This window comes from Pristiophorus japonicus, chromosome 1 (genome assembly GCF_044704955.1).
Source record: "Pristiophorus japonicus isolate sPriJap1 chromosome 1, sPriJap1.hap1, whole genome shotgun sequence".
Lineage (NCBI taxonomy): Eukaryota > Metazoa > Chordata > Chondrichthyes > Pristiophoridae > Pristiophorus > Pristiophorus japonicus.
The window spans coordinates 774,744-791,286 of record NC_091977.1 but is presented as its reverse complement, the minus strand read 5'-3'; the positions used below and the strand labels follow the sequence as shown (position 1 = coordinate 791,286).

At 49.6% G+C, this 16,543-nt stretch overlaps 1 protein-coding gene across 3 annotated transcripts in view; it reads left to right on the top strand.

Annotated features, from left to right (window-relative positions):
• The window catches only part of LOC139273410 (uncharacterized), a 56,453-nt gene that overhangs the window by 4,866 nt on the left and 35,044 nt on the right, over positions 1 to 16,543 (top strand). For 2 of the 3 annotated variants that reach the window (XM_070890458.1, XM_070890338.1), the window contains exons 2-3: positions 2,763 to 2,872; positions 14,361 to 14,702. In XM_070890458.1, coding sequence (XP_070746559.1) covers positions 2,785 to 2,872; positions 14,361 to 14,702 — 430 coding nt within the window. In that variant the 5' untranslated portion in view covers positions 2,763 to 2,784. Of the gene's footprint in view, positions 1 to 2,456; positions 2,629 to 2,762; positions 2,873 to 14,360; positions 14,703 to 16,543 lie in introns of all 3 variants that reach the window. The other variant, XM_070890383.1, reaches the window with a different exon arrangement.

Below are 16,543 nucleotides of genomic sequence, written 5' to 3'. Positions count from 1 at the left end.
TCAGACGCTGCGTCCTGGTTGGTTCCACAGGTGTGCTGCTGGAGGTAGCCACCCGTTCCATGTTGGAAATGATGGGCTCCAAGCTCTGCACAAAGCCCTGTGCCAAGTTAGTGCCTGAGTTGTCCATGCTCCTTAACATTGAAGGTAGGCTTCTGGCAGGCTTTCCGGTGTGTCCACCCAGCAGCCTCTGGTGTAGCCTGGCCCATCGAAGTCATTAGCTGAGTCCTCTGTATCAGAACTAGTGCGTGACCTCAACCTGCGGCGAGCTGCTACCTGAGCTGTCATTTCCCCCTGCCCTGGCTGCAGCGCACTTGTGCCCAGTGTCTCACCGTGTGCAGATCCCACCTCTTTCCTCTCGCAATTACACACAATGTCAGTATGTGAGCTGGTGGCTGCGACTGTGAAACCCAGTGACGGTGTGTCTTCCTGCTCTGCCTCCACTGTCTGGGCAGCTTGTAGTTCCTGGCTATTTCAAATGAAAAGTGACACGTGAAGGGTTGTGGTGAGGGGCGAGGAGAAAGTAAGAAGTGCTTGTTTACACCATCTGCAGCTTCTCAGTCAGAAGAGATTGTGGGATGGGACAGAGGTGGGATGAGAGAAGGAGGATTAGGAATGTGGATACCCTTATCTTCAATGGTCTCAGCCCCGCTTGTGGCCACGGCCTCAACAATGGCCCTTCCCAAAATGGCCAGCATCGTATCTCCATAGAGGTTCCAACATGCAGACACGCCTCACCCCCTCCTGTTAGTCCCTGCTTCATCCGGTTCTGCATTACCTTCTCCACCGAGAAAGATGGAAGTGTGTCAGTGAGTATTGTGCAATCTGTCCGGGTGATGTGACTGACATGGTTGAATAGCTGCCTGTGTGTGCAAGCTGTGAGATGTTGGTTGGAGGATTGCAAAAGTGCTAAGTGTGTGAGGGTGAGGTGAAACACATGAATGTTTGGGTTGAGTCCTGATTGATAGAGATTAGAACGCTCTATCACGTTCTCAGGGGTTATTCAATTTAACCCCTACTGCCTTTCAAGAATTCTGTTTGGAAATATTTAAACGGAAGGATTACTTCCCATTTACAGTTACCTGGGCCTTGACAGTTCAGTGAAGGATGTAAATATGGTTAATGCGAAACAGTGACACTAAGATAACTATCTACTGCTTTGGGTCTCTCACATGACCAAAGTCAGGACCAATTAAACAAGCCCACCACCATTTCATTATTGTCCGACATTTCAAAGATTCATAAGAAAACATTTTAGCTCGTGTTTCGGAGTTGGTATTCTACGTTTTATTTGTAACACGAAATATAAAAATGATTAGTTTCACCTAACTTTCTGACACAAGACTCTGTATATAAGGTGTCAGCCGTGGCTCAGTGGAACACTCTCACAGATACGTTTGTGCATCTTTAAGGGAAAATTGGATAAATATTTGAAGCGGGGTAAGATTTAGGGCTGTGAGAGTGAGTGGGGCAGTGGGATTAGTTTTTGGATTGTTCGAGCAAAGTGTTGGCACAGACACAACGGGACAACTTCCTCTGATGTAATCTTCAATGTCTCTATAGAAAGGAGTGCCGCCATTGAAGAATATAGTGAGCAATTATCTTTGTATCCATCAGAGAGAACCGAATCCTGGAGCGAATCAGTTACTTGTATAGATTCTGCCTGAGATGTAGAGAACAAGAAATGCTGCTGAGAGAATAAGCACAAAGTGGGAGATCTTGTACAAGGAATGGTGTCTCTTCAGCTTCACTCCAACCCAGTTCCACACACGCACACACGTGTATGTGCATGCACACACGCATTAGAGAGAAAGAACTGGTACTTATATACTGTGCTTGAAATCAAGACAGCATTTAACCAAGTGAGGCAGTAAGGAGCCCCTGTAAAACTGGTATCAGTGGGAATGAGCGACGACGATGGTTGTGACAATTTCAAGCCAATCATCTCAACCCTATGACATCGCTGCCCACCATATTGGAAGGTTAGGGATCCAGCTTGTGCCCAAAAAATGGATGCTGCCCCATCGAGTTTCTTGGCCTATGAGTCTCAGCCTCAAGATAGCTTCCAACTCCAGGCTGCTGATTTGATACAACCTCATTTACAAAGAGTTTCATTGGTCACTACAGAGAGCACCAACCTGAGGGAAGGCTGCCAAATAGATCACACAACTGAGGTGCAAAATGTAGCGGTGGTCAGGTGTGATGGAACTAAGTTAACTCTGATTTGGCTCAGTGTTAGTGATAGTCACACCAGGACTTTCCTTTTGTTAACTAGTTCTTTTAACCCCAATCCCGACCAGTAGTTTATGTTTTACATCAGTTTGTGAGATGGTATCCTGTAATATCTTTTTGCCGGGGTGCATAACGGCCTGGTAAAGGTCTTTCAAATATATTTTATTAATAATTCTTCTCGGGATATGGGCGTCGCTGGTAAGGCTGGCATTTTTGCCCATCTCTAGTTGCCCTTGAGAAGCTGGTGATGGGCCGCCTTCTTGAACCGCTGCAGTCCGTGTGGCAAAGATATTCCTACAATGCCCTTAGGGAGGGAGTTCAAGAATATCGACAGGGTGACATGTGACTTGGAGGGGAACTTGGAGGCGATGGTGTTCCCATGCGTGAGGAAATCATTTGGTAAGCTGTTTTATCTGTTTTATTTTTCTTCACAGTCCGAAGTGTTAAACATATTGAAGAAATGTGCCTCAGTTTTACGTCTGGTGGTTTTCTGGTACTATATATATCTGTATCTATGTGTGTATTTCTTACAGGGAAAGAGAGTGAATCTGTGAAATGAGTCAACGATTTGTCTGCAGCAAAATGCCAGCTGGTTTGATGTTCAGTTTCTGTGTGTTTCTCCTTCCGCCTGTTCTCACACACAGTAAGTGTCTTATTTTCACCAATCACAGTTTTACTGTATCACTGTTTAATGAATTCATTCAGCGGGTATTCAGGAAGTACGTAAGGTCTATGGCCTCAAATTTCCACAATGCCGTTTTTTGCGTATTGCCAGAGTTACGCATCAACTCCAAAAAAATAAGCAGCAAGTTTCCCCGTTCTATTGTTTGAAATTGGGGCCACGCAGCCTGCCCTGTATCTTCAGGGGGTGGAGCCTAATGTCTGCGCCGAAAAAACAATGCCCCCCTTCTGCGCATGCGTGAAAAAAATGGATGTTTTTGACGTGATTGCTATGGGCGCGCATGCACAGGACAGCTCTCGGTCTGCTTTCAGCCATTTGTAAAGGACCAGTTGGGTGTGAGAACTTTAATTCTCATTGGAAAAATCCGAGCTGCAATACAAGATGCAACGCGGCACAAGGACCTAGAATTCCTTACAGGGTGAAGTGGACGCACTAGTTACTGTGATTGAGGCCAGATGGCACGAGCTGGACACCAGCAGAGGTCACATAAAAGTTTCACCAAAAGAAATGAAGAAACGCTGGAACCAACTTGCAGAAGATTACGGTGCAATGCTGACCACCCCGAGGTCTGGAGGTCGGTGCAGAGAGAAGTGGCAGGACCTTGGTCAAGTAGTCAGTGTAAGGAATATTTTCATTTATTCAATGGAATTGCAATTGTAAATGTGACCAGCTGCATGTCCCACCCAGCAGAAAGACACCCTCCCTCAAAAGTTATGTTTTCATCTTTGCAGAGGAAGCTGGCACACAACAAAAGGGAAAGAACTCGAACAGGAGGAGCCTGGTAAACCTGCACCCACTGACACCCTTGGAAGAGAGGCTCACTGCTTTGATGGTCCTGCCTGGAGAAAAGCAATCACCACGACACAAGCTGGGCCCACACTCGAGGGAGAGGGTAAGTCCTGCAAATTCCACAGTCTGCCTTTGCTAAATGTTAAGTACCGCGCGGGCTAGCCATGCTTCGGTTCATGGGGATGTCTCCATCAGCTACACTTCAGTTGATGCAATGTGCTATCATTCATCGTGGTCCTTCAAATCAGCCTGCTGCCTGCACTGTGTGAGCCTCCTCCTACCACCCACCCTGGCCCCTCCTCTGCTGCTAACCATTTGTCTGTTCTGTTATATTTTGCAGAACTTGAGGCCAACCTTGACGATGCAGAAGATTGAGACGCGGACGAGACAATCCCACCTTCCAGACCAAGAGCATGAGGGTGAGGGGGAGGGGTTGTACTCACTCTGGAGGAGGTGCAGGTGTCCCCCATTGAGGTGCCAACCCTTTTCCGGAGTGGTACGAGTGTTGCTGGGACATTCCATGGGTTCCCACAGTCCGAGGCTGTGGGTCCCAGTGGGATGTAGTGAGCCACACACAGGGCCCCACTGTCCGAGGCTGTGGGTCCCAGTGGGATGTAGTGAGCCACACCCAGGGCCCCACTGTCCGAGGCTGCGGGTCCCAGTGGGATGTAGTGAGCCACACCCAGGGCCCCACTGTCCGAGGCTGTGGGTCCCAGTGGGATGTAGTGAGCCACACCCAGGGTGAGGAGGGGAAGGAGAGCTCGACAGCGCTCTCCTCAGGTGCAGGATCTAACAGATGTGGTTCAGATGATGACAATGAGTGCGGAGAGCATTGACCTTACACGATCACTCCTGGACACCAATAGTGGGGTGGGTGATGAGGTATCAGGACTGTCGGGAGAAGTAACAACACTCTCAGTAGAAATGGAAACACTGCGGGAACATGAGGGAGGGAGTTTTGCAGGTGGCTGATACATTGTCGGTGAACATGAGGGAGGAATGTCACAGGTAGTTGACACACTGTTAGTGAACATGAGGGAGGGAATGTCACAGGTAGGTGACACACTGTTAGTGAACATGAGGGAGGGAATGTCACAGGTAGGTGACACACTGTTAGTGAACATGAGGGAGGGAATGTCACAGGTAGGTGACACACTGTTAGTGAACATGAGGGAGGGAATGTCACAGGTAGGTGACACACTGTTCGTGAACATGAGGGAGGAATGTCACAGGTAGGTGACACACTGTTAGTGAACATGAGGGAGGAATGTCACAGGTAGGTGACACACTGTTCGTGAACATGAGGGAGGAATGTCACAGGTAGGTGACACACTGTTAGTGAACATGAGGGAGGGAATGTCACAGGTAGGTGACACACTGTTAGTGAACATGAGGGAGGGAATGTCACAGGTAGGTGACACACTGTTAGTGAACATGAGGGAGGCAATGTCACAGGTAGGTGACACACTGTTAGTGAACATGAGGGAGGGAATGTTGCAGGTAGTTGACACACTGTTAGTGAACATGAGGGAGGGAATGTTGCAGGTAGGTGACACACTGTTAGTGAACATGAGGGAGGGAATGTTGCAGGTAGGTGACACACTGTTAGTGAACATGAGGGAGGCAATGTTGCAGGTAGGTGAGACGCAGTCGGGGCACATGAGGGAGGGAATGTCGGAGTTAGCTGCTGCAATAGGGGAACGCGCTCAGACCCTGCGCCCATTGACAGAATCAGTTGCCACTCCCACTCCAATCCCCAGACCAGCCACTGAAGGGACCCAAGTCGGGCCTTCTACATTACCGCCCCTCCCCACCCCCCCGCCCCCCCCCATCAAGAAGTGTGCAATTTCCGAGATGTTCGAAAGAATAAGCTTGGTACCAACCCAAGAAACGATGCGTGTCACCAACACCAAGTGCAGCGGGCGGTCTGAGAATAAGGTGGAGGAGAGATGGGTGCTGCCTTTCTTTGCTGCTGCTGTTCTTTTTATTATTGCTGTTACTGTTGTCACTGTTCTCAAATTAAACATTTTTGTAAGTTATATAAATTTACAAGTTTCAAAGTTTCAAAATGATCTTTAAGTTTTTAATGATCTTAGAGTTTGAAGTGATCTTAGATTTGTAAGCATTGTTAAAGTTTGAAAGTGATCTTAACTGAAAACTTTAAAGTTTGATCCAAGAATATTTTTATTAAAGGTAAGTACAAACAAATGTTTGTTGAACTTTTGAATAAAATATATTTTAAATTATAACTGAATCATTGCCATTATTTGTTCCATTACTAACACAAGATTTTGAAGTAAACAAGAATCATTTCCATGATTTGTTCCATTAACACAATTCACATTACGGAATAGTTGCCGCTGAGCCCTCGGCAGCAAAGTGTTCATGGATGAGCTGCTGGTGCAAGGCTCGAGCAATCGTTAAAGGGGCACGAAGGCCCGCTCTCCTCCGCCATCGTACTCTGGGTTCAGGTAGTTGCATGGCTTCCTCCTCCTCCTCCTCCTCCTCCTCCTCGTCGTCCTCGTCCTCGTCCTCGTCCTCGTCCTCGTCCTCGTCCTCGTCCTCGTCCTCGTCCTCGTCCTCGTCGTCCTCCTCCTCCTCGTCCTCGTCCTCGTCCTCGTCCTCGTCCTCGTCCTCGTCCTCGTCCTCGTCCTCGTCCTCGTCCTCGTCCTCGTCCTCGTCCTCCTCCTCCTCCTCCTCCTCCTCCTCCTCCTCCTCCTCCTCCTCCTCCTCCTCCTCCTCCTCCTCCTCCTCCTCCTCCTCCTCCTCCTCCTCCTCCTCCTCCTCCTCCTCCTCCTCCTCCTCCTCCTCCTCCTCCTCCTCCTCATCAGCCACTCTCACCTCAGGTGGGTCTTCACTACCAGCTGCTGCTGCCTCATGACTAAGTTATGCAGCATGCAGCACACAACAGTGAACTGACCGACAATCTCAGGGGAGTATAGCAAGTAGCCTCCAGAATGGTCCAGGCATCGGAAACACTGTTTCAAGATGCCAATGGTCCTCTCTATTATGCTGTGCGTCGCAATGTGCGGCATGTTGTATTCCCGGTCAGCTTCCGTCCGGGTTATACACAAGGGCATCATGAGCCAGGTGGCAGGCCGTACCCTTTGTCTCCCAGTAGTCAGCTCTGCCCTTCTGGCTGCTGCTGGAACATGGTAGATATAGCGCTCTTGCATAGGATGAATGCATCATGGGTGCTCCCAGGGTATCTTGCATCAACTGACATGATGCGATTCATGTCGTCACACATGAGTTGCACATTAATGGAGCGGAAGCCTTTTCTGTTCCTATACAACTCACATTACTCCCAAGATGCACGCAAGGCGATGTGGGTACAATCAATGCCGCCCTGTACCCTTGGGAAGCCAGCAGTCCTGGAGAAGCCCATAGCCCTTTCACGCATTGCCTGGGTGGACATGTAGTCATTCCTCCAGACATATACTGCAGCAGTCACCTGCCGAATGCAGACATGTGTTGCATGTTGAGAAATAGTGCACACATCCCCAGTTGTAGCTGGAAACGATCCAGATACATAGAATGAAAGTGCAGCTGGAACCTTCACTTCAACTGACAAAGCAGTCCTCCTGACGCTTCTAGGTTGCAGGTCTGCTTTCACTAACTCACAGATCTCAGTTACAACTTTTTTGTGGAAACGCAGCCTTCTGACACAGTCTGCATCACTCAGGTGCAGGTACTAACACCTGTCTCAATATACCCGAGGTGGGTAAGGCCTCCTGCCCATCATCCTACATGTTCTGAGGTTCGTCACACGATGGTGTCGAATCAATTGTCTCCTCCGCAGCACCATCATGCAGCAGGCTTGCACGTAGTATGGCATTGTCACTATTGCCCCCATGATTAAATTGTACCTTTGCAAGAAGCTCAAAACGACAGGCAGGACAAGTTTCTTTGTTGTCTCGCTCCCCAAGGTCAATGTCCCAGTATGGACCACACCCAGGTCTGAGCATGTGCAATGGGTTTGCATAGATCGGGAACCTCCCCCCGCTGGATTTATTTGATGCAGAGTGACATAGTGTAAGGGTTCTCATCCCTTCAGTTCAGATTCCACACCCCCCGCCACCCCCCAGCCCACCCCGATGGGCTTTTTGAGCCGAGCCCCGAGCCCCTGTGTGCGGGCGAGGGACTGATTCTGCCGGTTGACGCTCCGACCCTCGAGCCCGGTTTGGAGATGTCCGGTGGGGGCGTGGCACTTCAAAAATTATCCAAACTTAAAGAATTGCACGAAAGCTCCATTCTCTGTATCTTCAGTTGGAAAAATGAAGCCCGATGATGTGTATTTATGTGTTCGTGACTCCCTCCAAAACTTCACCGAAACACAACGGTGTTTTTCTGCGTTGATTTTTTGACGTGCGCTGGTTTTTTGTAAAAGCCCAGAAGGTTTTTTAGGAGTGGTCACATTCGCTGTCCTCGGAGAAATGGAAGTTGGCCAAACTTGCATAATTGTGTAAAAATGACACAGACATCAGGTTACTATGTCTCAAACAAACCGTAACTAACTGAGTTACGCTGGCACACAATCTTTGGGGAAACTTGGACTTTAAAATTTAGGTCAAAAAAATGGCACAAATCACTGGGGAAAATTGAGACCCATAATTTTCATGTCCCTGCTCCTTTAGAATCAGAGAATCATCGGGGCTGAAATTGGGGAGCACCACGTGTGGGCTGTTAACTTTTAAAAGTTTAAAAAATTAGTTCCAAACGCAAATGATTTCAAACTTTTACAACATTTTCCGTTTGCCCAGTGGGCAGTAAGGTTCCACTTCCTTCCTGGAGCGCGATGGGCAGTGGGCAGGGGGAGGGGGTACTGGGCACTGGGGGGCACACTGGGCACAGGGGGGCACACTGGGCTGGGGGGCACACTGGGCCGGGGGGGGCACGGGGGGGGGACTGATCTGGTGGGGGGTGCACACTGGGCCGGGGGGTAGGGGGGGGGTCACTGAGTGGAGCCGTGGAGCAGAGACCTTGCAGAAAGCAGCGGTCCCAGTACCGACCCTGGGGAACACCACTGTGTACCGACCCTGGGGAACACCACTGTGTACCGACCCTGGGGAACACCACTCTGTACCGACCCTGGGGAACACCACTGTGTACCGACCCTGGGGAACACCACTTTGTACCGACCCTGGGGAACACTACTGTGTACCGACCCTGGGTAGCACCACTGTGTACCGACCCTGGGGTACACCACTGTGTACCGACCCTGGGGAACACCACTGTGTACCGACCCTGGGGAACACCACTGTGTACCGACCCTGGGGAACACCACTGTGTACCGACCCTGGGGAACACTACTGTGTACCGACCCTGGGGAACACCACTGTGTACCGACCCTGGGGAACACCACTGTGTACCGACCCTGGGGAACACTACTGTGTACCGACCCTGGGGAACACCACTGTGTACCGACTCTGGGGAACACCACTGTGTACCGACCCTGGGGAACACCACTGTGTACCGACCCTGGGGAACACCACTGTATACCGACCCTGGGGAACACCACTGTGTACCGACCCTGGGTAGCACCACTGTGTACCGACCCTGGGGTACACCACTGTGTACCGACCCTGGGGTACACCACTGTGTACTGACCCTGGGGAACACCACTGTGTACCGACCCTGGGTAGCACCACTCTGTACCGACCCTGGGGTACACCACTGTGTACCGACCCTGGGGAACACCACTGTGTATCGACCCTGGGGAACACCACTGTGTACCGACCCTGGGGTACACCACTGTGTACCGACCCTGGGTAGCACCACTCTGTACCGACCCTGGGGAACACCACTGTGTACCGACCCTGGGGAACACCACTGTGTACCGACTCTGGGGAACACCACTGTGTACCGACCCTGGGGAACACCACTGTATACCGACCCTGGGGAACACCACTGTGTACCGACCCTGGGTAGCACCACTGTGTACCGACCCTGGGGTACACCACTGTGTACCGACCCTGGGGTACACCACTGTGTACCGACCCTGGGGAACACCACTGTGTACCGACCCTGGGGAACAACACTGTGTACCGTTCCTGGGGAACACCACTGTGTACCGACCCTGGGGAACACCACTGTGTACCGACCCTGGGGAACACCACTGTGTACTGACCCTGGGGTACACCACTGTGTACCGACTCTGGGGAACACCACTGTGTACCGACCCTGGGGAACACCACTGTGTACCATTCCTGGGGAACTACACTGTGTACCAATCCTGGGGAACACCACTGTATACCGACCCTGGGGAACACCACTATGTACCGACCCTGTGGAACACCACTGTGTACCGACACTGGGGAACACCACTGTGTACCGACCCTGGGGAACACCACTGTGTACCGACCCTGGGGAACACCACTGTGTACCATTCCTGGGGAACACCACTGTGTACCATTCCTGGGGAACACCACTGTGTACCATTCCTGGGGAACACCACTGTGTACCGACCCTGGGGAACACCACTGTGTACCTCCCTCCAGTGCGATAAACAACTGTTGAGTTGATCTTCTCGCTGCAGATGGTCAGTAAATGTTTAGGGACCAGTATCGCCCCCCAGAGGTAACAACGGAGGTGCTGAGGAGGCCAATTCCTCGACCTCTGTGTTTAAACTTCACTGTGTATACATTGAGCATCGAACACTTTTATTTTTGGTAACTGTGATGTGAATTGCTATTTAATCTAGAGTCACAGATACTTGGAATTTATCACTTCAGCTAAGTTCATTAATGAACAAGTAAATTTAAAAATGGTTACAATGGGGATTGTACTGTTACCCTTGAGTATCCAATAATATTTGTTTACTGCTGTGCTTAGAGCGAAGGCACCTCATGAATCAAAGGAGAAAGTGCAGTTCTGTGATTGGTAGTGATGGACTATTGACTGAATGATGTGACCATTGTCACAGAGGCCACCTGGAAGTATCGGAATACATTAACCTAAAGTACATTTGTCACTGTCACAGCCACAGTTGACCAGGAGTTGTAACAGTAACATGGGGGTACTGGTGCATGAAACACAAAAGGATAGTAGGTAGGTACAGCAAGTGATCAGGAAGGCCAATGGTATCTTGGCCTTTATTGCAAAGGGGGTGGAATATAAAAGCAGGGAAGTCTTGGTACAGTTATACAGGGTATTGGTGAGGAGGCCACACCTGGAATACTGCGTGCAGTTTTGGTTTCCATATTTTTACGAAAGAATATGCTTGCTTTGGAGGCAGTTCAGAGAAGGTTCACTAGGTTGATTCCGGTGATGAGGGGGTTGACTTATGAGGAAAGGTTGAGTAGGTTGGGCCTCTACTCATTGGAATTCAGAAGAATGAGAGGTGATCTTATCAAAACATATAAGATGATGAGGTGGCTTGACAAGGTGGATGCAGAGAGGATGTTTCCACTGATGGGGGAGACTAGAACTAGGGGGCATGATCTTAGAATAAGGGGCCATCCATTTAAAACTGAGATGAGGAGAAATTTCTTCTCTCAGAGGGTTGTAAATCTGTGGAATTCGCTGCCTCAGAGAGCTGTGGAAGCTGGGACATTGAATAAATTTAAGACAGAGATAGACAGTTTCTTAACCGATAAGGGAATAAGGGGTTATGGGGAGTGGGCGGGGAAGTGGAGCTGAGTCCATGATCGGATCAGCCATGATTTTATTGAATGGCGGAGCAGGCTCGAGGGGCCGTATGGCCTACTCCTGCTCCTATTTCTTATGTTCTTATGTTCATAGTGGTTATGTTACTGGGCCAGTAATCTAGAGGCCTGGACTAATGATCCAGAGGCCAGAGTTCAAATCCCACCACGGCAACTGGGGAATAAAATATTCAGTGAGTTAAAATCTGGAATGAAAAGCTATTATCAGTAATGGTGACCATGAAACTATCTGATTGTTATAATCCCCATCTGGTTCACTAATGCCCTACCTGGTCTGGCCTACATGTGACTCCAGACCCACAGCAATGTGATTGACTTTGAACTGCCCTCTGCGGTTCAGGAAGGCGACTTACCATCAGCTTCTCACGGGCAATTAGGGAGGGCCACTAAAGGGTGACCTTGGCAGTGATGCTCATATCACAAGAATTAATTCAAAAAAACATTTTTACAATTGCTGAAGTACAGAGAAAAGGAATAATCACTGGCCACAATGATCTAACAATACTTTGGGGGAAAGCTTGCCCTGTGCCCTGATTGGGGCAGTAAGTTTCTGGGGCCGGGACTTTGAGCGCCCGGAATTGCCCCACACAGGAAGTGGAACACAATCTCACGCGCTGCACTTCCTTTGGGGGTGGGACCCGGAGCACTATTGGGGAACTGAAGGAAGCTCTATGTGGATGCTCCACACAGTGCTGACACACTTCAACGCCTCTCCCCTTGCTCTCTGCAAGGCCTCAGATGTGGTTGACCCTTAACTGCCCTCTGCAATCAAATAGCAAGCCACTCAGTTGTAACAAACCGCAATGAAAAACAATAATAAGAATAAAACCGGACGGACCACCCGACATCGACCTTGGCACTGGCTTCGGGCACGATAACGGCCCACCCAGCCCAGCCCACCCGGCAAAGTCCTCCTCACCAATGTCTGGGGACTTGTGGTAAAATTGCGAGAGCTGTCCCACTGACCAGTCAAGCAACAGCCTGACACAATCATACCTTTCAACCAATGTCCCAGACTCCTCCATCACCATCCCACCGGCAGGACAGACCCACCTGAGGTGGTGGCTCAGTGGTATACAGTGCAGAGGGAGTGGCCCTGGGAGTCCTCAACATTGACTCCGGACCCCATGAGGTCTCATGGCTTCAGGTCAAACATGGACACGGAAACCTCCTGCTGATTCCCACCTACCGCCCTCCCTCAGCTGATGAATCAGTTCTCCTCCATGTTCAACACCACTTGGTAGAAGCACTGAGGGTAGCAAGGGCACAGAATGTACTCTGGGTGGGGGACTTCAATGTCCATCACCAGGAGCGGCTCGGTAGCATCACTACTGACCGAACTGGCCGAGTCCTGAAGGACATAGCTCCCAGACTGGGCCTGCGGCAGGTGGTGAGAGAACCAACACGAGAGAGCAACCTACTTGACCTCATCCTCACCAATCTACCTGTCACAGATACATCTGTCCATGACAGCATTGGTAGCAGTAACCACCACACAGTCATTGTGGAGACAAAGTCCCATCTTCACACTGAGGGCACCCTCCATCGTGTTGTGTGGAACTACCACCGTGCTAAATGGGATAGATTCAGAACAGACCTAGAAGATCAAATCTGGTCATCCCTGAGGCGCTGTGGGCCATCAGCAGCAGCAGAATTGTATTCCACCACAATCTGTAACCTCATGGCCTGACATATCCCTCACTCTACCATTACCATCGAGCCAGGAGACCAACCCTGGTTCAATGAGGAGTGTAAAGAGCATGCCAGGAGCAGCACCAGACGTACTTGAAAATGAGGTGCCAACCTGGAGAATCTGCAACACAAGACTACATACATGCCACACAGCAGAAACAGCATGCTATAGACAGAGCTAAGTGATCCCACAATCAACGGATCAGATCAAAGCTCTGCAGTTCTGCCACATCCAGTCATGAATGTAACAACTGGAGGAGGAGTCTCCATGAATATCCCCATCCTCAACGATGGCGGAGCCCAGCACGTGAGTGCAAAAGACAAGGCTGAAGCGTTTACAACCATCTTCAGCCAGAAGTGCCGAGTGGATGATCCATATCGGCCTCCCCCTGAGGTCCCCACCATCACAGAAGCCAGACTTCAGCCAAGTCGATTCACTCCACGTGATACCAAGAAACGGCTGAGCGCACTGGATACAGCAAAGGCTATAGGTCCCGACAGCATCCTGACTGTTGTGCTGAAGACTTGTGCTCCAGAACTAGCCGCGTCTCTAGCCAAGCTGTTCCAGTACAGCTACCACACTGGCATCTACCCGACAATGTGGGAAACTGCCCAGGTAAGTCCTGTCCACAAATGGAGGACAAATCCAATCTGGCCAATTACAGCCCGATCAGACTACGCTCAAGGTTTCTTCGGCAGCAACTCGCAAACCCGCGACCTCTACCACCTCGATAGACAAGTGCAGGAGGCACATGGGAACACCACCACCTCCACGTTCCCCTCCGAGTCACACACCATCCTGACTTGAAATATATCGGCCGTTCATTCATCGTCGCTGGATCACAATCCTGGAACTCCCTCCCGAACAGCACTGTGGGAGCACCTTCACCACACGGACTGCAGCGGTTCAAGAAGGCTGCTCACCACCACCTTCTCAAGGGGCAGTTAGTGATGGACAATAAATGTCGGGTTTGGCAGTGACGATCACATCCCATGAATACATTTTTTTAAAGATATTTGGAGCCTTTATATCCTGTAACCTGGAATGAACTATTTCCTCTCTTTTTATGTTGATAATTGTAGTAATGCTGTATGTTTTATCACTCTAGTAATGGATACAATGAATGTATAATGGAATTGTTCTGTTTTTCTCTGTAATAGTGACTGCAGTGAAGGTAACATGATCAGTTAAATATACAAATATGACTGTAAATAAATGAACTACATAAATAATTACTAACATTGGATTAAGGAATTGTGATTTGATATCAAAGTGCTGACATTGTTTCTCTTTCCAACAGGAAACACCAATCATATTTATTTTTTGGATGAGGGAGCTGACATTCGATTAAAAGGACCAGACAATCCTGGGGATGGCCCTGTTGTCTGGGAATGGAAAGCACACTCAGGGCAAGTAATGCAGCGGCTGGTTACTTTTCACAAGAGGAGTTCGGGCTGGTGGGACGCACAATGGAATGATCAGACTGGAGATCAGGACTTGTACAGAAAAGCACGGCAGGATCCTGGTACCATCAATCTGATAATTTACAATCCCACATTTAAACTTGCGGGATCATTCATCTTAACTCAAACACAGCCGAGTAATAAAACCCTGAAACTGTACGAACTATTTGGGATCAAAGGTGAGTGGGACAAAGAGCAGAAAAGGGTCAACAAAACGATTCTCGGTAAATAATTTCACATGTAACGATGAGAGATTGCCAGGACCACGTGAGATTGATATCACCCAGTGCAGAGAGCAGCTCTCATTAAACAGGGGAAAGATTTTGTTCGTTGTTTCTCCTGAAATGGTCAACATGAGTAAAAATGTGTTGATAATTTCACCAGAAATAGCAAACGGAGGAATCTAGCCCACAGAGAGTATTATGGTCTGTACACTGACGCACTCTCTGTAAGATAGAAACATAGAAACATAGAAAATAGGTGCAGGAATAGGCCATTTGACCCTTCGAGCCTGCACCACCATTCAAGATCATGGCTGATCATTCACCTCAGTACCCCTTTCCTGATTTCTCTCCATATGCCTTGATCCCTTTAGACGTAAGCGTCATATCTAACTCCCTCTTGAATATATCCAATGAACTGGCATCAACAACTCTCTGCGGCAGGGAATTCCACTCACCTAACCTGTCCAAGTCACCCTGCAGCCTCGTAGCGTCCTCCCAGCTACCCAGCTTAGTGTCATCTGCAAACTTGGAGATATTACACTCAATTCTTTCATCCAATTCATTGATGTATATTGTAAAGAGCACTGAGCCCTGCGGCACTCCACTAGTCACTGCCTGCCATTCTGAAAAAGACCCGTTTATCCTGACTCTCTGCTTCCTGTCTGCCAACCAATAGGTCACTGTAGTAATAGGCCTCAGCACTGTGGGACAGGTATACGATGGGCCAGTATCACTGCTCCTGATTGGTGCCCACTGAACCCGTTAGATGTGGCACTTGGTTCAGGTCCCAGAGGATGTGGGGTGTCTGTGGAACTTGTGCTCTGCCAAAGAGTTAACGCCTTCAGGAAAGCGGGAAGGAACATGACAGAGAAAAATAGGTATATTGTGTCAATTCAATAATATTTAAAATCTTTAGTGTAAATAAATCAAAATCTTTAAATGGTGCCAACAAAAGATGTTGCTGAACAGCTTCACATCCTGGTTGATTGATGGGTGGAACATCGAAATGAGGCGAAGGTCACCGTCAAATGAACTTGACACAAAATATCATCCTATCCTGAAATATCATCATGGACAAAATATGATCGTGACGGTACTGTCCCTGGACCATTACATAGGAATACATCGGATATCATCATCATAGGCGGTCCTCGAAACGCCAAAAAAAGGACGAGTTCACAGGTGTTTCAATGAAGGACCTAATATTCCCGATCCCGAACTCCATGTTGAAGGGTGGAAGATGTCAGTGCGTGGATTTTTTTAACGTGGGGTGACCGTTGCACACCAGCCACCACACGGACTTGACAGAGCTAGGTCTTGGTCCAGTGGCAAGGATTACCCAAGACAACTGGAGACCTGCTCTGCTGCACAGACCTAGTGCACACACATATCGCAGTGTGGGCTGGACCGTGCTGCCCCTGGGCCCCTGGCCCTGAACTCATGCCTCCCCTGGGCCCCGATCACCTCCCTCCACAGTCTCTCACAGCTCCTTCGCCCCGACCTCGCTGCTCCTGCTGTATCTGCCCACGCTCCAATCACTGACCTGGACCTTGATGACTTCACTCTTGGTTGCCGTCGCCCTCCTGCACCAGCTCGCGCAGTACCTTGCCGTGGTATGCAGCCACGCTGCCCATGGCCATCGCTCACTGCTCCTTTTATGGCCCGACCTGCCGCTGATGTTCCCTCGCAGGTCGGGGTCTCCACACTGCCCATGGCCATCGCTCACTGCTCCTTTTATGGCCTGACCTGCCGCTGATGTTCCCTCGCAGGTCGGGGTCTCCACACTGTCCATGGCC